The sequence below is a fragment of the Alexandromys fortis genome, unplaced genomic scaffold, assembly GCF_014885135.2.
Source record: "Alexandromys fortis isolate MF-2015 unplaced genomic scaffold, M_Fortis_MF-2015_v1.1 scaffold_52, whole genome shotgun sequence".
In the NCBI taxonomy this organism is placed as follows: Eukaryota; Metazoa; Chordata; class Mammalia; order Rodentia; family Cricetidae; genus Alexandromys; species Alexandromys fortis.
The window spans coordinates 10,396,048-10,417,516 of NW_026067929.1; the positions used below are offsets into that span (position 1 = coordinate 10,396,048).

The following is a 21,469-nucleotide window of genomic DNA, read 5'->3' on the forward strand; positions in this document are numbered from 1 at the left end:
GTGTAGTTAAAAAAAAATAGGTAAAATAAAAGTAAAAATTAAACTAAAAAATAAAGTGTTGAGAGGACATTATGAGACAAGGGACCTGCAAGGATGTCCTTGAGTTTGTTTTTGTTGGCGATCTACTGCTGAGCATGCAGTCTACCCCTGAGAGTAGTTTGTGCTCCCAGGAAGACTCCTGTGGAGAAAACTAATTTTTTTATTTTGATAGAATAATTTTATTCAAAGTTGGAGTACCTTTAAAGTGGATCCCAGAGCGTGCATAACAATTGCACCCAAAGGTGAATTTTGGTGATTCAATTAATTACCTGTCTTTTTATTTTTTTAGCACCTAGATATCTTGATTATTTTTTAACTTTCTTTTCACTTATTCTTTGTGTCTTTCACATGGTACATCTCTATCCCATTCATTTCCCCATCCCTTCTTATCCACCCTCTCTGCTCTTGAAGCCCTCCCCCTAACGAAATAAAATTTAAGAGAAAAGAAAGGAAAAAATTCTCGTCATGGGAGCTGTGGCGTGACCCAGTGAGTCACGCAGTAAACCCTCTTGTCCATGTATCTTTACTTGCAAGTGTTCATTGTAAAGAGTCATTGGTCTGGCCTGAGGCCTCAGGTTTCACTGATAAGTGGTTATTAACTGGGATAGCTCCTTGGTTAGCGTTGGGAAAATGTATCCACTTTTTTCAGCTTTACAATCTAATCTGAGGCCTCGTGAATCCTCAGCCACTGACAGTTCATATGTGTGATAGCCCAGCTGTGTTTTCTATGTAAGCACTTAGTGCTAAGAACTTGCCTTTTAGAGCTAGCTGCCTTTATTGTGTCTGTATATCTATTTTCATTCAATTCTAAAAAGTCTCTCATTTCTTTCGTAATTTCTCTCTTGACCCACTTTTTCTCTGTTCAGTTTCTAGGAGTTTGTAAGCTTTCTGTTCTTTTTGTTGTTTTGATGTCCAGCTTTAATCCATGGTGGTCTGATAGGATACAAGGCAGTTATTTCAATTTTCTCATATCTGATGAGACTTGCTTTATGTCTGAGTAAGAGATCAATTTTGGAGAAAGTGACATAAGGTACTGAGAAGAAGGTGTACTCTTCCGTGTTTGAGGGAAATGTTCTGTGAATATCTGTTAAGTCCATTTGGTTTATAATGTCAGCTAGTTAGCATTTCTCTCTTTAGTTTTGTCTGGATGACTTATCTATTGGCTATTGGTTATAGTAGGATACTGAAGTCTTCACTATTAGTGTGAGAGTCGATATGTGATTTAAAATGTAGTAGTGATTGATTCTTTCATGAACTTGGGTGTTCTTATATTTGAGGCTTAGATGTCCTCTTGGTGAATTTTTTATTTGATGAGTATGTACTATCCTTGCTATTTCTTCTAACTAGTTTTGTTTGGAGTCAATTTGGTCAGATATTAAGGTGACTATACCAGCTTGCTTCTTAGGTCCCTTTTCTTACCCTGTAGTGATGTCTACCCTTGATACTAAGTGATTCTCGGTTACAGAAGAAGAATGGAACCTTCTTTCACACCGATTCTGTTAGTCTGTGTCTTTTTATTGGGGCCATTGATATTGGGAGATGACAATGATCAATGATTGCTGGTTCTTTTTATTTTGTTGTTGTTATTTGTAGTGGTGTTGGTGTTTTTATAATGGTGATATTGTTGTCATTATTGGTGGTGGTGGTGGTGTATGTATGTGTGCACCTGTTTCCCTTCTTTTGACTTTGCTGGTGTGGGATTATTTATTCCCTGTGTTTTCTTGAATGTAGCTAATCTCTTTTGGTTGGAGGTTTTTTTTTTTTTCTATCACCTTCTGTAGAGCTGGATGTGTATATATCTGCTTAAATTTGGTTTTATCATTGAATGTTGTTCTTTCCCCATCTATTATGATTGAAAGATTTTTGGGTATAGTATATTGTTGGGCTGTCATCTGTGATCTCTTATAATCTGTAGATAATATGTCTAGGCCTGTCTTAGTTTGAATGTAATTGGCCCCATAAGATCATAGGGAGTGGCACTATTAGGAGGTTGGAGCAGGTGTGGCCCTGTTGAGGGAAGTATATCACTGTGGGTGGGCGCAGGCTTTGAGATCTCCTATGCTCAAGCTATGCCCAGTTTCACAGACCACTTCCTGTTCCCTGTTTGTCAGAATATAGAACTCTCAGCTCTTTCCCCAGGACCATATGATAATGAACTAAACCTTTGAAAGTGTAAGCCACCCAATTAAATGTTTCCTTTTATAAGAGTTGCTGTGGTCGTGGTTTCTCTTCATGGCATCAGAAACCCTAAGACTCTGGCTTTTAGAAAAGTCTCCATTGAGAAGTCAAATGTTATTTTAATAAGTCTGCCTTCATATGTTTCTTGGTATTTTTCTCTTGCAACTTTAATATTTTTTTATTTCTTCTGTATGTTTAGTATTTTTATTATTATCTACAGAGGGAATTTTCTGTTCTGATTGAGGAATATTTCTTTTCTGATCCAGTCTTTTTGGTGTTCTGTGTGGTTTTTGTCCCTTGATAGGCACTTTCTTCTCTAGGTTGAGAAAGTTTTTCTGTGATTTTTTTGAAAACTTTTTCTGTGCCTTAGGCCTGGATTTCTTATCCTCCCTCCATTCTTATTATTCGTAGTGTCCCAGATTTTCTAGATTTTTTTTATATCTGCAGTTTTTTAGATTTATTATTTTCTTTGACCAAGGTATCAATTTCTTCTATTGTCTCTTCCATGCCTGAGATTCTCTCTGCCATCTTTTATATTCTGATGGTAGGGCTTGTCTCTGAGATTCCTGTGCAAGTTGCTAAATTTTTTATTTCCAGATTTCCCTCAGTTGGGTTTTCTTTATTGATTGTATTTCCACTTTCAGGTATTGAACTGTTTTGTTCATTTCATTCTAGATATATTTCTTTAAGAGATTTATTTATTTCTTCTTTAAGGACCTCTATCATATTTATAAAAGCTATTTTAAAGTCCTTGCCTTTTGCTTCAGCTCTGTTGCATTTCTCAGAGCCTACTATAGTAGTGTTGCTGGGCTTTAGTGAAGACATATTGTCATGACTCTTATTCATTTTATTTTTACACAGGCATTGATATTTGGAGTGGTTATAATTCTAGGTGCTGGTATCTGGTTTTGTCTTTGTTGGGTGGGTATTTTGTGATCTGGGATTTCCCTCTGTATGCTATGAATATGTTTTGTGACCATTGATTAATAAAGAAGCTACTTTAGCCTATGGCAGAGAAGAACAAAGCTAGGTAGGAAAACTAAACTCGATGCAGGGAGAAAGAAGGTGGAGTCAGGCAGATACAATGTAGCTGCTGAAGGAGAAAGATGCCGGAACCTTACCAGTAGGCTACAGCCTTGTGTAGATACATAAATTAATAGAAATAGGTTAATTTAAGATGTAAGTGCTAGTTAGGAATATGCCTGAGCCATTGGTTAAACGGTGTTGTAATTAATATAGTTTCTTTGTGATTATTTGGATCTGGGCAGCCAGGAAACAAAAGCACCATGTTCATTTACAATTTTATTCTTTGGTTTCTGTTGCCCTCTCTGATTCTAGGAGAATTTGGTGGTTGTATATTGACTGATAGGGAATGCTTCTGAGATCCTGCTTGGTGTGGCTACTGGGGATTCTGGGTACAGTGGGTCTTTAGGTATTGAGAGATGATGGGGATAGGCTAGGGGAATGAAAGGGTCTATAGGAGAGAGGAAAGCAGGGTTTCCCCCACCAGGATCTACTTAATCCCTTGGGAATGGGGCAGAGAGTGAAGAGAGGTCACGGTAGGTAGTCTGCTATAGATCTGGGGATGAGACTGGGGGACTGGATTTGGAGGGAAGGAAGGAGAGTGAAGATCTGAAGCTAGCCCACCTACTTTGTGGGACTCTCTGCTTTACTGGTCTATGTCGCTACTGTGTTCCCAGGAAAGGGCTTGATAGGGGAGCTGGAATAAGAGGACGAATGTGGGAGAGAAGGTTGGAGGAGATCTATGTGGTCTTCTAGAGATGGGGGCGGCAGAGAGGCTGCAGTAGGGATCTACTACAGAGCTGGAGTGAGACTGGGAGATTGCATTTGGAGGAGAGGTGAAGACCTGCAGTTCACAAATGACTTCTTTACATCCACTTCACCCTGCAACAGTGGTAGCAACCTGGATGTGTTCCATTTGAAAACCAAAGTACATCTTAAGAGTCACCTTAGTTGGTTCTGTATTTTTAGACTAGCCTTTCCTCATTTATGCAGTTCACAGTTGACTTTAGCAGTCTGGCAAAAGCCGGACACGATCAAGCTACTGCAGCACTAGGAACATTCTAGAGAGTTCCATCCAGCCTTGTCTTTTTGCTTCTTACAAAAGGCATCTGAAGCCAGTCGGGCGGCTGAATCCCTTTCATGTTTTCAAAGACTGTACGACTCTTCTCTTCCATAGACTCACTGTCCTTTCTGCTGGCGCTAGGTGCCCTGTTTCTATTTACAAGTCTCAGTAAGAATTGAAACCATACTAAGTCAGCAGCTGTGTTGTGGGTGGGAGACTACCCTACTCTCTTTGTCTGGATCTTCCCTGGAGGCCATAGGGCTCTCAGTTGGAAGCTCAGCCATTATTGTTGGACCCTGGCCATCATTCCCTATTTCTATGCAATCACCAAATGTTATCAGTTTCTTACTCTTAATTTGTTTCAAATCTATCTGCTTACAACCAACCCTTCCTGATCTTGTCTTTATCAACATACATTTTTAATTCACCATGTTGTTTTGGTTTTGATTCATTCAACCCCGAGCCATTCACTTAAATCTTAAATCTGATAAATATTTTAAAAAATATTTATTATTAATCACAGTTTCCAAAATTTCTCAAGATCTATTTTCCCCATGAAATCAAAGTCAATCCATGTCTTATGCCAGTGACCAGGTGAACCATCTGTGATCTCTCTCTCTCTCTCTCTCTCTCTCTCTCTCTCTCTCTTGTTTCGGATATGGTTTTATTTATTTGTACATTTGTAAGACAGAACTGAGAAGGAGGGAAGGATGTGATGACATGAACTAGGCTACCTGGGTTCAAATCCTAGTCAGGTTAGCCATGTGAACTCAGGTTAGTCACTTCCTCTCTAACTGGGCTTCTGTACCTGAAACTCCTGGGGAGAATGAGGTCATCAGAACCACTGCTTTTCCTTTCTGGGGCTGTTTTGAGGATTAAATGAGTTCATGCTATAAATGCTTGGAGGAATTCTGTTTGTATTTCCTAGTATTACCCATCTGTGTACTGGAGCCTGGGGCTTATGCTCCTCCTCAGTCTGTTCTTGTCTGGGTGTCTGGTGTGTCTTTTTCTGTCCTTTTGCCTGCATAGAGCTGTGGTTCTGTGCATGTCTGCATCTCTCTCTTTCATATATGGCCTGTCTCTCTTGTCTTCATGTCCTAACTTTTATCCTCTGCTTTTCCTGGTACTTTGCTTCTCTCTCCCTTTCCATGGCTCTTCCTTTTCCCTCCCTGTCTTGTGCTGTGCCCATCGGTGTCTTTGTCCCATCTTGATTTCTCTACACTTTTAATTTGCTCTACCCACCTTCTGCCCTTAACAGAGCTGGGCATTTAACAACCCAAATAAAAACCTCCTGCTTTCATTAAAGTGTTTTCTATTACCTTTTCAAAAATTTATTAAGTTTATGAATACAGTATTCTCTATGGCTCCCTGGGGAGGAGATTCAGATTGTTCTTTGCTTACACAAGCATCTATTGATTTTCTTCCCTGTGGTTCTGTGACCCTTTGGAGGAAAAAAGATTGCTCATGTGGCTGACCTTTCCTGCTGACCATAGTTAATAAACCATTCATCACCTCCATTGCTCTGCTCTGGCTGGGCCGTCTCCATTTTCCTCTTCATTCAAATTGTACTGTGACAGGCACAGGATGGAGACAGGGATGGGCTTGTCATGTTCACTGTCCCAGAGTAGTCCATGAATGGGAGATACTCTTGATGAGTGTTTGTGAAATAAATGGATTCCACCTGCCTTTAGAGAGAGTCTAGAACAGTGGTTCTCAACCTGTGGGTCGTGACGCCTTTGGGGGTTTCGTATCAGAGATCCTGAATATCAGATCTTTACTTTGCAATTCATAATAGTAGCAAAAGTACAGCTATGGAGTAGCAATGAAAATAATTTTTTAGTTGGGAGTCACCACAACATGAGGAACTGTATTAAAGGATCACAGCATCAGGGAAGTTGAGAATACTTGCCACTCAGCACTTGCCTTGTCCAAGTAGCAGTTTTTATCTTTTATCTTTGTTTTCTGAACTTAATAAATATACCTCAAACCTGTCTCCTCTCCTCTTTGTACCCTTAACCACTTGCCTGGTGTCAAGCTAAGGTTTGAAAACTTCTTAAAAAGAGTATGTGTATGAGTGTTTTGCTCACATGTGTATCTTTGTATCATGTTTGTGTGGTTTCCACAGATATAAGTGTGTGTGCAAAGTGACGGGCTTCATACGGATACTTTTGTTTGAGTCTGTCATGTGCTCTGGTTTTCAGTCCCCATTAATCTTCTTGTCCTCGCCCCTGTTAGTCTCCTTTCTCCTCCACCCCCATTTATTTCCATGGCATATGTATATCCTCCCCCCACAGTGAAGGTTCCACACATGAAAGAAAAAAAATCATTTTTTTTTCTGGATCTGGCTAATCTCACTACAACAACATATAGTGTTATACCTGTTCCTGAAAATGGCCTACTTTCTTTCTTATTTATGAATCACACTCCACTGTGGTTGTACACCACATTTTCGGTATCCATTCACCGGCTGATGGACACCTAGGTTGGTTCCAACTGGCTGTTGCTCATGGTGCTGCAATCAACCCAGATGAGCTATTATCTCTGTAGCGTGCTGACTTAGACTCCTTTGGATATATTTCCAGGGGCGGCTTAGCTTGATTACTCCCCTGCTGGTGGGAATGTAAACCCGTCCCTGTTGTGGAAATCAGTACAGAGGTTCCTAAAAAGAAGAACTAAAAATGAAATCATCTAAATGTTTGATTAGAAGGTTTTCTTGCAGCAGCCTGCCAGTCACTTCCTTTCTCTGTCTCCTGCTGCTTTCTGTCCTCTGATAAAAACGTAATATCATTCCCAAGCTCAGGCTATTAGTTCCCCAAACACGTATTGAGGCTCTCATCTACTGGACAGTCTCAGTGTCTTTGTAAGTTCTTTCCCTGCGCCCCGGGTTAGTAGTGGGGCTCTAACCATGTGCTCCTCCCATCAGGCCATCTCATTTCAATCCATATTATGTCAGACAATACCAACATACTAATTACAGCTCCCCCTAGGTAAGCAAGCTCCCAGAAGGCAGGTCATGTTTTATCCATGTTCATCTTTAATAATTTGTAAGTTCTAATTCCCATGACCTTGGCCTCCGAAGATTGCCTGCTGGCTGCCCAGTAAAATGTGTGCTGGGTTGCTGCCAGGCACTGACCCTTGTTTAGTCAGCCCCAGCAGCTGTAACAGAATATCGCAAGCTGAGGGTTTAAACAGCTCGTATCTCTCATAGTTCCAGAAGCAGGCAGTCCAAAATCAGGACGGCAGCAGCATAGCTTTACTGAGATCAGATTAGGTCCCTTCTCTGGGGAGCACATGGGACCAACTTCATATCCTTACAGCTCCATTTTCATGACCTCATGTATGCATGGTCAGCTTCCAAAGACTCTTTCTCCTAATACCATCATCTCTAGGGCTGTAGTTTCAATATTCACATTTTGGGGGATTCATGCATGCACTTGGGTCTCACACTCCTCATTCTGTACCTTGAAGTTTCATGGGTTCACATATCCTTCCCTCATGTTACAGCCTTCCAAATATTCAAAGACAGCTACTGTGTCTCCAGGGTGGATATGGCTAATTCACTTGTATCGGTTTTCAATGTGCTCTCTCCAGACAGGTCTTTGCTAATGTGCTTTCCAAAGACAAGCTTCCCTACAGACCCTACGCAGCAACCGTGGCTCATCCCAGTAGAAGGTGTCTAGCCTCCTAGCCAGTGTTCCTTTAATTATGCAGCTTCAGACCACATTCAAGTTTGATAATGATCTATAATGCCGATTTACAGCAAGACATCTAAAATACCTGCCAGTCTCCAGCACCCCCAAAGAGACCTCAGAGATGACTTAGCATCCGTCCCCCTAGAACTGAATTCTTCCTTTCTCCCACCTTCCCTGCACCACATCCCTCACCCTGTACACGCAGGTCCACCTGCAGACACAGAGTCCCCCCAGTCCTGAGCCATGAGGCCTGTGTGTAAGAAGCTCAGCAGAAATTTCCTGCATGATGTATGTATGTGTGAAGAAAGCCCTTTGGATTTATGTGGGTCACTTTATTTTTAGGAGGTGCTTCCAAACATGAACTTAAAGACTCTAGAACAATCTCTTGAGTCACAGCACTTTAGACTACAGAAGTGTACGCATGTAAATTTTCTATAGTTTCTTTGTGGGGAGCATTAGGTAGGCAGTGGGTTGTAGAATATGGATTTGAGTTTGGGGTTTTAATCTCAGCTTTGTCATTTAATACCTTATTATTAACTCCTCCTTGTAACTCTCTTTAATAGTCCCTGAACACTGTAAAGGCAGTGATGTTTTATTCAACAATGTGTAGACAACCTCTCCCAGTTCTAAAGATTTGATAGATACTAAATAGGCACGAATGAATGGAAGGAAGACTGCTGAACGTGCAAGACCCAATGAATATGATTTGTGACTTCCTTCACTTGGGGAGCTTGAATTGACCCCCTCTGCAAAACTGTATTCACTGTGTGCAGTCTGTAGGATCTCTGCTGGACTTAAATTTGGCACAAAGCATTTAGCAAAAGGTGAGACCGCACTAAACATTTGCTGGGCTAATGGTGGGTTATTGTTGGTCAGTCAATGAATCGTGTGCTGTCTGTGGCAAGGTGGGGAAGCAACAAGAAAGGAGCTTCAGATACATTTCTGCTCATTGTAAATTTAAAGAAATGAAAAGATTGGCTGGGCAGACCACTCAGCAGTTGAGAGGTCTTGCTGCTCTTGCAGAGGACCCAAGTGTGGTTCCCAGTTTCCACACAGCAGCTCACAACCTTCTGTAACTGCAACTCTAGCAGATCAGTGCCCTTCTAGCCTCTGCAGGCTCAATGAGCAGGTGTACAGAGAGACATTCATAGATTAGAAAAAGTTAGTTTTTTAAAATAAGAAAGCAAAGAGAATACATAGGAGAGAATCAGATGGAGGACTGATTGCTTGCCTTAGCTGAGGGCAAAACGAAATTGGGTTATTAGTTGGCAGGGGTTAGGATGGTAAACAATAAATCCTCTGCATTTGTGCTGATCTTTATGTTTTAAACCTCCTTTCCTAAGATTCTCATTAGAAATATAGAGAAGGAGCGAACCCTGGGAATGTAGCTCCTTTTTAAGATGTAGATGGAGCTTGAGCCTTTCTCTCACCCTGAGTGGCCCACACCTCATTAGGGAATCTCACAGAGTAGTAAACAGAAGGAAAGCATAGGAGCCCTGGGCCCAGGCTGGAAGGTCATTAGTCTGTAGACTGTCCTGTACTGTCCTGCCCACTGTCTGCCCTAAGGAGTGATTAACATTTCATGGAGAACTCGAGCAGTATTCCTCTTAGAATCAAAGGAGAATTTTGCTTGAGATTCCATACAAACAAAATAATAAAATAAAGCAAATAAAATAAAATAATAAAAGGAAGGGAGCAGCACTTACAATGGAAAGGAAAAGACATGTCAACCACATCAGAGACACACATTCTTTTCTCAAAAGTGTGTATGAGGCCGTCTGAGAAGCAAAGATACATTTGCACATTTTGAGATTCCATCTTTAGAGGTCAAAGCTAAACATCCTCAGCTGGGTTCTCCAGGACCAGCTTGCTCTTTGGAAGCTAAGTGTTGCTGAGAAACTCATGACCTTTCCTGACTTCAGGAAACTGACATGCTCCGAGGAGAGGGGACAGGAGGGGAGGGTGAGCATGCTCTCCTCTTTAAATTTTGTATGGAAGAAGTGGCTGTAGGTGGCACCCAGCAAGAGTTTAGGGCACAGTGACAGGGTCACCTGACGGTGCTGATCCAGTCCAGGCCTCTGTACCTTCTCCATGGGAAACAAGAGCTCAAGGGTTGCAGCTATATGCAAACAGCTTGGGGCATTTAATATGCCTAAGCTGTACAATGGCCTGTAAGGCATGCCTGGATAAGCACACAGCAATATGAGATGCTGCCTGCCTGAAATTGTGAGTACCTGTTTCCTCGGAGAAATATTTTGAAATGTGTTCCCACAGAAGAGGCTTAATCCAGAGGCGTAAGAAGCAGCATTTCTCCCTAATTTTTATGTATTCTCATAGACTGGAAAGAATATCACCAGACAGCTTCAGCTGCGTACAGTCGGCATTTCTTGGTCTCCCTTACTTCTCTCCCTCCTTTCTTCACTTCTCTCTAAGATTTTACTGTGTAGCCCATGCTGGCCTCAAATCCACAACATAGTCAGGCTTGCCTTGGACTTGTCTAACCTTCTGCCATAGTGCTGAGATTACAGGGCTAAACCAGACTGCTCGGCCCACTTACATACCAGCTGCAGCTTGCTTTCTTGTTGGACTCACTTTAAATTGCCAGCACCCAAATAATGACATGGAGACTTATAATTAATTGAGAAAGTTTGGCCTTAGCTTGGGCTTTTTCTCAACTAGCTCTTATAACTCAAACGAACCTGCTTCTATTAATCTATACTCTGCTGCATGACTCAGTTCCCTCTGTACTATATGTCCGACTTGTTCCGAGTCTCTGGCGTCTCCACCTTTTCTCCCCAGAGTCCTTTCTCTCCCCCAAAGTCTTCCTAACCTCTTCCTCCCTAGCTTTTGGCCATTCGGTTCTCTCTTAAACCAATCAGAAAGTGCCTTGACAAAGACACATCTTCACAGTGTACACAAATATTCCACAACAATTGAACCCCGTTTTTAGGTCTAAAATGGGTTTAATAATCATGTCTACCACCCTTTCAGCTGTGGGAACTGAGTGGAATAATGTGTGTCTGCCAGTTCTCAGGAAAGTACACAGGGCTTTACAGGTGTGTGGCTCATGAATCTCAACACTTACTGTAGAAGGCTGTGAAACCTCTCATGGCAAATAGTAAGGAGCCCAGAAGTGAGGTTTTAATTAACATTAGCCACATTCTCTAGTTCTTAATGTGTCCTTGCTTTTCACAAGAAGGGAAGAAACAGTAAGCCTATCACTGTGGCACATGGTTGGCTTCAGATCACCCCATCAGGACGTACTGGTTTTAGGGGGATAGGAAAGGAATAGCAGTTTCTTTATTGTTGTTTTGTGTTGTTTGTTTTCTGGTTTCCTTGGTAATTAGAAGCAGCTTAGTTTTTTGTTACCTCTGGATGCTTTTTTTCTGCATGGACAAGCTGGGGTAAAACAAAGCATGTTCAATTATCACTCTCTTGTACACCACAAGATGTCTGCAAGTCCTGTCAGCCTAAAGGCAGGCATGGAAATGTTACTCTGATGTGTTGGTGTTTCCCAGGAGGGCAGTTTTCATCATTAGATGTTCATATTGGTCCTTTTTGTTTGTTTGGTTTGGTTTGAAACAAGGTTTCACTGTGCAACCCAGGCTGGCCTTGAACTCTCCATCCTCCTGCCCGCAGCCTCCTGAGTACTTGGATTATATGAATGGACTACCCGGCTTCCATGCACCATGCAGCTAATGATGATCATTTTTATTGTGATTTCCTAAAGAATGTAAGGTCAATGGCCAAACAAATGTGGTCCACATGTGAAGCAGAATTCTGTAATAGCAAAACCAGTCTAAAGTGAAAAATAACCACAAAAGTGGTTGCTGCTTGTCTTAGAGTTTTGTTGCTGTGAAGAGACACAATGACCATGGCAACTTTTATAAAGGAAAACATTCAATTGGGGCTGGCTTAAAGTTCAGAGGTTAAGTTCATTGTCATCATGGTAGCATGCAGGCAGATACGGAAGGAGAAGGAGCTGAGCGTTCCACATCTTGATCCACAGGCATCAGGGGGTGTGTCTGTGTGCTAAGGTGGGTGTAGCTTGAGCATAGGAGACTCCAAGCCTATCTCTGCAGTGACACACTTCTTCCAGCAAGGCCATACCCACTCCAACAGGGCCACACCTCCTAATAGTGCCACCCGATGGGACAAGCATTCAAGCACGTGAGTCAGTGGGTGGCCATACCTATTCAAACCACCACACCACTGGGGACAGAGGTGTTGAAAGCTGAGTCATAATGAGACCTTCAGTTTAGACAGATGAAAACAACAACAGTCACTATGGACAGACAGATAAACAACAGTGTATATGACTTACAGATATGCAACAGTGCATATTTAGTAAAGAGTTGATTGTAGAATCCAGCTGGTGGTTACGCAAGTGCTCATTTTTCAACTTCCAACTTTCCTGTAAATTTAAAAATGTTATTACAATCCACTTAAATAGTATAATTCCAGAAATACCTATTGATATAAAAAAAAACACTAATTGGAAACCCTGGTTAGCATTTTTTTTGTTTTGTAGTAGTCTTGTAAGCACTGAATATCTTTAATAAATTACTTTTCAAAAGTAAATGCGAATTTATTATATTGCCCTTTCTTAGTATGCTGGATTAAGGAGACATTTAAAGTGATAAGCACAAATGAAGTTTTGAGTTTGCAGAGTGGCAAAGGAATTGTTATCAAATTAAGTTTATAATTAAAAACTACTTAGTATTTTTATTTCCTTTGTTTTCATTGTTTTGTTTTGTTTGCTTTGGTTATCTTCATGAACTTTCTTTTAGAAATGTTAGATCCTAAGGGACGGAAAACAATAAGCAGTTAGCAGAAATCAACTAAGAAGAGTACAGCATTGTTATGAAGGAAGTTGCCTGATGAGTGCTGTAGGAGGCCTTGACCTTGAGTACGGATGACTTTACCTGCACTTTCCATTCAATGAGAATTCCTGAAATTCAGGAGGGGGAACTTTTAAATGAGCACAACACATCAGAGCATCATGTCAATTCAAATGCACAAAACTCAGTAGGAACGTGTCTAAAAGTGCGTCCCGACAATAAACGTGGACTTGGAAAAGACCTGTTATAATGACTCTTACAGCCAGGTCCCACTTACAGACAATGTATGTGGTCCCAATTGTATGCATATTTCATAAGTAATATGGAAAAAAGACAAGTTTCAAGAATGATACGATGATGAAAGTAATAAAAAATGGTTACTATTCAGAAAACACAAAAGGAAGGGGAAATTCTGCAGATTCTCGCAAGGCTGAAAGGTTAATCAGGTGCTTGGTTTCCATGTTCAGTTACTCTAAGAGTTCCTATGAAAATGGACAGAGAAAACAGACCTCAGCAAAAAGATACCTTTGTTGTATTAATAGAAGTTTCTCCTGGCTTTAAGATTTATTAATAATCCTGGAATAATTATTAAGAAATGCTTTGACATCAACGTCCCTAAAGCATTACATAACAACATGTAAGTTATGAAATTTTAACATTGGCCTGTGTTATAATAACCAGGACTTCTAAATGTATTGAATAGTAATTGATATTTTTTCTGGAATTTCTTTTGGAATGACCACCCAAATTCATAATTCTCAAAAATCATTGTACTTATCGATTGCTCTCAAATAAAAGGTTATATGTTATTAGGTAGGTGACTGCAATGCTACTCAAACTAGTTTTTATATTTTTATAATTATTACACAACAATTGATAAATTCTACTTTTATTTATTGCATTTATTGCAATAAAAATGAATAATTTTATTTATTTATTGTTTCCATTATCTCATCCAACTGTTTTCTCAGTCTGCATTAAGGTATTGATACACATCCTCTCTAAAGTCCTTGAACATACTCAGAATTGCCATTTTGAAGTACCTGTCTCATGCTTCAGCTGAGTTGCTTTTCTCAGGGTCCATTACAATAGACTTCATGGTCCCCCAGACTCTCCCTGCAGCCTTTTTCAGCCATTCTTCCTAACCATCTTCATCCCTTTGTGACTCCCTGCCAACACGCAGAGCCACTCTCTACCCACAGCCACCACACTTAACTAGTGTGTATCTGGGGAGGCATGTTGATTGTTCATTTATGTATTTTCGCACTGGGATCTAGGCATCCGGAGTTGTGGTGATTGTGGTACATCTTGATGTAGATATCAGGTTTCACCTTGATGGGTGGGTATTCTGTTCTCGGTCCCAGCCAAGGGTGACTGTTGTGAAACCTTGTTAGAGAATGATTCTGCAGGTTGGTGGGAAAGTCACAAAGGAATGGAGATGGCATAAAAGGAAGGGCTGAAAGGGACTCTGGGAAAGAACTAAGAGGACCCTGAGTCCTCACTACAAGGTCAAGTTCCAAGGGGACAGAGGTGGGCTCGGAGGAGGAGCTCAGGCAGGCCTATTACAAAACAATGGTATAATATTTTTCTTTATTATCCTTGAGAGATCCATTTTCGATCCCACCCAGCTATGACTGTCTGAAACTCCAGGTAATGCTGGGCCTTACACATATTATTATATATATGTGAATAATATATGTGTATGTTATGTGTGTATATAGTGCATATATAATAGATATGTATATAAAGAATATATGGCATAGTATTATATATAATATGTGTACATTACGTATGCACACACATGAAATATATGGCATATATACATAGTATTTATTGAATATGCATAGTATATATGTATAGACACATTGTTTATGTATATTACATATATGTATATAGATTGTAGTGCACATATATGTTTAATTTATAAGTTAGACACAGTAAGAGATTAACCACAGTAATTCATGATAAAAATACAGTTAAAACTTGGGCTAAACCATTGTCATCATTAAGGCACCATCCAGCACCTGGAGGAGCAGATGCAGAGACCCACAGCTGAACATTAGGTGGAGTCAGGAGAACCCTGCAGAAGTGGAGAGGGAGGATTGCAGGAGTCGGAGGGGTTGAGGACACCAGGATAACACAGCCTACAGAATCCACTAAGCAGGGCTCGTAGGGGCTCACAGAGACTGCAGCAAGAACACAGAACCTGTATGAGTCTGAGCTATGTCCTCTGCATATGCCTGATGGTTGCATAGCTTGGTGCTCTTGTGGGACTCCCAACAATGTGGATGGGGATGTCTCTGACTCTTTTGCTGCATATGGGATTGGGATTCAGCTATGATATGAGGGTTTGTGCCCAGTCTTATTGTATCTTACGAGGCTATGTTCCGTTGATATCCCTGGGAGACCTGATCTTTTTCTTTTAAAGGGAAACAGAGGATGAGTTGATCTGGGGGAGAGAGAAAGGGCCTGGGAGGAATAGAGGGATGCAAAGTACAAGAGAAAAATAAAGGTTAAGGAAACAAGCCAACAAAGAACTTGGTGCTAGAGAGATGGCCCTATGCTCTACCAGAGGACCCAGGTTTGATTTTCAGCACCCGCATGGCTACTCACAGCCATCTGTAACTTTAGTTCCAAGGGACCTGATGCCCTCTCCTGGCCTCCGCAAGTACTGCATGCAGGTGGTGCTCAGAAATACGTGCAAATAAAACAATCATATGCATAAAAGTAAAATGTAAAAAAAATTTAAAAATGCAACAAATAACAATGTTCTTACTAAAGTTTTGTGGAATGGCTCACCCTCTTGAAATTATCTTGGAGCAGAGTTTCCCATGGGCGACTGAAACCTCACAGAGCATAGCAATGGCTAAGGGACTTCAAGGATGGATTCTTTCACTTCTCTGTTTTTCTTGGCAATCTAATTGCAAGGAAGTTTTTTTATCTCTGCAACTGTTGTGTTCAGAACTGTTGCCTCTGTGAAGCTGGCTTCCACCCGAGGGCGTACATACACCCCACAGGTCACCATCGTCCCACCCGGGGCTGCAGAGGAGTGATGTCACCTCAGTGCCTGGCCTGTCTTCCTGCTGAAACACAACAGCCCAGATTCCCTTGCGCTGTATCCATTGTCATGTCCGTGTTTGGTGTCTTCGTCATATTCCTCGGCTTATTCCTTTATTCTCATCCACTGTAGGGCAAAGCTGGCTTCCTGTTGTGACGCAGTTCAGACCTTCGTGGTTTCCCAGAATAACACTCCAATGGGGACCAACATGAGCTATGAGGTGGAAAGCAAGGGGCAAATCCCCATCCGAGAGAACATTTTCCAAATGTTCCCAGTGGTGAGTAAGGCTGGTTTGAGGTTGTAACTAATGAATGAGGAATTTTAAAGCTAGCATGCTATCTTATGACAAATGGGACGTGTGTAGTGGTAGACCTGCCAGAGTCCAGTTCTTTTATTTTTATGTTTTGCCGCCTCGAGACTAAACCCAGGGCCTTGCTCATGCTTGGCAAGGGCTGTACCTCTGAGATACATCCCCAGTCCCTATGGAAGCAATTCAGAACGCAGCGTGGCTCCCTAAAAAGAGAGTTTATTACATAAATGAAAAATTCTTTGAGCCATCCATCCCCCCCAGACTCCTCAGTGTATAAGCTGAGACACAGCATTTCAGGGTTCTATTGATTGGGGCTGGGGAGGTGACCACCACATTTTGCCTAGGATCAGACTCTTTCGGTTGTCATTTTGGATGACTAAGCCCATCCTCGTACAAAAGACTTATGTGACTTACTTTAGTGACGTCACTATATAAGAATTCATGGACAATTCATGTAACATCCACAAGACAAAGTATATTGTCTGCTGTGTCCGCTGCTGTATCCCAGGCTCCTAGAATGTTTCCAAGCATAAATGTACACTCTCTACATGTCTGTAAATAAGCACGTGTAAATGATATGTCCTCTGCTGCTTGGCACAATGAGAAAATGTAATTTTCATGTACTACAAGTACAAAATTGAGGGAGATTTTGTCCTGAAAAACACTTCATTCCTTATAATCATGAATTCACAGATGTCTTCCTTATGATGTTTAAAAGCAATTAGACCAAACTGATATGATCAGATGGGATCTGTGCAGCTTGCTATCTGTAGATAGGGTTTCATAATTCATTTTCCTTTGTTAGATGTTTGACTTCTCAAAACTAGTTTTGTGTGGCTTATGTAAGTTAACTCAATATTTTTGCGTTACAATTCAGAGAAAGAGTAATTAGTTGAGAATAAGTGAGAAATAACTTGAAAGTGATAAAAATGCTGCAAATTTTCTAGATGAAAAGGACAGAAAAGTTTTTCATGGAGAGAAGATTTTTAAAAATAAAGATAAATTTGGTGTTTATAAACAACCAAAGAATGCAGTTTGTTGTAAATAAGTCTACCTCAAGAAAGTTTAAGAAAAAAATCTTTGTTGCATTTGGTAGTTTATACATGCAATTCTTGCACTTGTAGGTACAAGGTTCTGAGTTTCATCCCCTAACTCCAATTACAGACAAAAACATCCAAAGCAAACAAGACCCTCATGAAACATTTGTGGGATACATTGAAACCACCAGTAAATGAAATCAATGCTAGTAACTAAGTGTGGCTATGCCCATGGGAGGCCTAGGATAGCCGAGTAAGTGGCATCTCTCCATCCAGGCACATCTTGCTGGTGTTGACCTTGCTTTCTGCTGCCCAGCTCAGAGATGCTGTCTTTAACATAGCTTGAAAGATGATGAAAGTTGATAATTCTGTTTATTAACAACTGCACTCATTTCCAACTACCCTGATTATTTGTTTGGTTTCAGTTGGCAAACAGGAAATTCTGCTGGGTGACATGGGTAAAACATTGTCACCATGTGTTGCTTCCTCTTTCCCCTTCCATGGCTAGGGATCAGGATGGAGCCGACTTCCTCCCAGGCCTCCTTCCCATGGTCCACATTGTGTCCCCTGCTCCTCTGTGCCCACACCTCCTAGGACCACCAGGCATGGAGCAGCTTGCCATAAAACTTTTCCATCAAAAAGAAAAAGTGAAGTACTGCCTCTAAATGCTGGTTTGTTTGGGGGAACATTGAAGTTTGTACTTTATCTCAGCTCCCACTGAACACCGGTTCACCAAACCTATGACTGTTTCTTCCCAATTGACCAAGAAAGCAGTGAAAACAGTCGTTATTTTGAGGGCTTAATTTGACATGTGTTTCCCTTAGTAATCTTTTCAATTGTTCCCATAAAGAGCGTATTTGCAGTAGTGCATTCCATCCTGTCTATAAAACTCAGAATTTACTGTGGAGCCATCCTGGGCTTGGATTTCAAAAATGAGAAATAGCTTTCTCTATCCGGGAAGCATTCATTAAAAGCCAGGCACGACAATGGCCTTCTGGATAGACAGGGATGAACTGCATCATGAACATGCTAATCCACTCACTGGCTAGAAAGAAACTGGACTGGGCAGGGGCTTGGACCAGCCTACCTGTGTCACAAGCCCAGTTCTGCCTGTCCAGAGCTGTTGCTTCAGCTGGTTCGTCTACATTTAAAATGCTCACAGTGGCTGTGTGAACTAAATATGCTAGTAAGTTATACGTGTGGAACAATGCCTCTCTTACAATAAATAACAGTGTGGCAATTAAAATGTAAAGACAAGCTTACAGAAAACTGTGGGCCTGTTGGGTATTTCTCAGAGGCAGTGTCGTGAGGAGGTGGCAGTGATCGTGACTCAAGGGTCTTGGAGCACTTTGAGGAGCTCAGAACTCCTAGGATCTTGCCAGAGGAGCCAGTGACTTTGCTCTGGGGAGGAGGGGGTGCCTTGGTTCTGTAGCCTCTCCCATACTCTTTGGTTTAGATACTAACATCACGGCCAATTTTCTGTTGCTGGTGGTTTAACTGCCAGCTCGCAAAGTTGCTGAGTGTTGCCCAGTCATCTCTTGCGATGTCAAATGAGCCAGCTCTAACACACAAATGGGATTGCACTAGGGGGGAAGCACTGGACCAGCAAGTGCTTATGGAAAGCACACTATGAGCACTGCATTAATCTAGCTCTGGGGTGAGAGATGAGGGGGAATGAAAAATGAAGACACATGTTCTCTGTCTGTGAGAGGGACATTGTGTCTCCAGTGAAAGGGACAAACAGATCTCATCACTTTGGTGTGTGTGCAGGGCTTAGGACATTCTTTTATGTGAAGGGAATATATCCGCAAGAGAAACATGTATGTCAAATGGCAAGGTTTTATTTTATACGAGGAGGATGTGGGGGAAGTGGGCAGCCCTTTAGGGTAAACAGTATGGATGAGTCTTGGAAGGGATAAAAGAAAATGTCAGACTAGAGAGTCCCCAAAGCACACTGATGGCCATCCATAGGTTGGCCACCATAAGTCTAATGACTTCACTGAGACTACATGTCTAAGGATTAGTGAACCAAAGAAAGTATTGATAAATTATCTTTAATTCTACACATTAAAGTTACAGATTTAATGCTCTTTTCCAACTTCTTTGTTTTCTCTCTTTTTAACTCTGAACTGCTCATGTTTGGTGGAAAGACACAATACATGGTTTTCCCATTTTTCTTTAATTTCTCTATGTAGTATGATATGTCCATGGAAGGTAGGGGAAGATATATCAGGCATCCTAGGCCACTCTCAGTTACATAGTGATATTGAACCCAGCCTGGGTTACTTGATAAAAATAGCTTCAACAGAAACACTGTATATATTAAGCCAGGTGGTAATGGCACACGCCTTTAATCCCAGCACTTGGGAGGCAGAGGCAGGCAGATCACCATGAGTTTGAGGCCAGCCTGGTCTACAGACTGAGTTCCAGGACATCCAGGGCTGTTATATGGAGAAACTCTGTATTAACTAAAAATTTATATTGTAGCTTATATTATAAGAATATTATTTTTGTCTTATATTTTATTACATTTTATGTAGTGTTTATTTCTCCCAAGAGAAATGATACAAACTTACATGATATTTTTTAATTATAATAAGTTGATCATAATGCTATGCATTTATTTATTTAATTAATTAGACATTGCATGTGTTTATGTATGGTATATGTGCACACATATGCAAGGGCACTCATACACAAAGAAACCAGCACCAAATGTTGGGTGCCTTCCCCAATCGCTGTACACCTGCTGTTTTGAGACAGGCTTTTGTGGAACCCAGAGCCCATGGTTTCAGTTAGACTGGCTGGCCCACAAACTGGAGCTCCCAGGATGCACCTGCCTCGTCCTACCCAGGCTCTACTACAGACATGTCTCTGGATTTGATGAGGAGCTATGGATTTGGATTCAGTTCTCCGTTTCACAGCAAATGCTCCTACTGGAGGAATCTTCTCTAGCCCCTGTGCTACTTTTTTTTAACCCTCCCCAAAGTCCGTGTCTGATTGTTTTGTTTTGTTTTTTCTTACCCCTTTTTCTTCTTCTAAGCACACAGCTAGGATCCAGCTGATGATAATGTGGTTTCTTTTTTTTCTTGGGGGTGCTGGGAATTAGATGGTGTCAACTTAGCCACATTGTAGCCTTGGTCCTAATTTTCAAGCAATTGTGTGATGATTGGTTTCTGCTCTCTCCTGCTAGTCCCAGCCTTTTGTGAACTACCCTTATAACCAGTGTGCCGTGGTTGGCAATGGGGGAATTCTGAACAAGTCTCTCTGTGGAGCGGAAATTAATAAAGCTGACTTCGTTTTTAGGTGAGTCTTATCAAGATGGTTTCTTGGACACCAAGGGTAATAGAAACAACCTATGTGTCAAGTTTTGCCTTTGCCTTTTGATTGCATTGCTAGTATCTACAAGTTACCCAGGTAGGCTTTACTGGAGGTCACAGGACTCACGAGTTCCTCAGTTTGTCCACGTCAGCAGCACGAGGATATGCAAGAAGAAACTGGATGGAATCACAGTGAAAGGTTTGGGGCTGCAGGGCGGCTGTTTAGAGGCTTCAGCCTGCGGGTGGGTACCACGGTTCCCTTGGAGAGTCTCCCAGGAGGGATTTCTCTGTTCTGACAAACCAGTGCAGGGGCATTTGTTCTTCAGTCGCACTAGGAAAGATGCTGACCTAGACTTTGTGTCATCACACACAGCGCTGCTTTCCAGCTTGAGAGTTAGCTCACACTACGCATCTGCTCAGTGCTGGCCTGGTCACGCAGTTTTGTCTGGATACAAGGTAGTTATAAGAACAGATACAAAGTTGATTTCTGTGTGTGCTTCATGTTAGTGATCACTGACTTGTCTAGCTGTAATGTGACTTAAAAGAGGGAGCAGCAGGTGTCTGCTTCTTTACCTTCTGGGAGCATCGATTTTGTACATCAAGGCCCTTTGGTCCCCACGGATTGATGATACTTGCTCTACATATTAATGACAACCACAAAGGAGGTTCACAAACAGCTCCTCCCCCACGCTCAGCTCGTGTTGGTGATTTATATTGGTGGTAAATACACAGCGGCTGATCTGATGGTCCAGAAATTACTGAACACTCATTGAATTCATGATGGAACAGTTTTCACACTTTTCCTGTTTTACTTTGACATGGCCCATACTGGAATGGGTCAGCCATTGTTCACATTCTCAGTGTTTGTATGTGGTGGGGGAATCACAACGAAGATTAAATAATGGTTC

At 41.4% G+C, this 21,469-nt stretch overlaps 1 protein-coding gene across 1 annotated transcript in view; it reads left to right on the top strand.

Moving 5' to 3' along the window:
- St8sia6 (ST8 alpha-N-acetyl-neuraminide alpha-2,8-sialyltransferase 6) overlaps positions 1-21,469 on the top strand; it is a 146,103-nt gene that overhangs the window by 119,036 nt on the left and 5,598 nt on the right. Inside the window, exons 5-6 of the mRNA XM_050144720.1 lie at positions 16,027-16,171; positions 20,435-20,547. Coding sequence (XP_050000677.1) covers positions 16,027-16,171; positions 20,435-20,547 — 258 coding nt within the window. The remainder of the gene's footprint in view (positions 1-16,026; positions 16,172-20,434; positions 20,548-21,469) is intronic.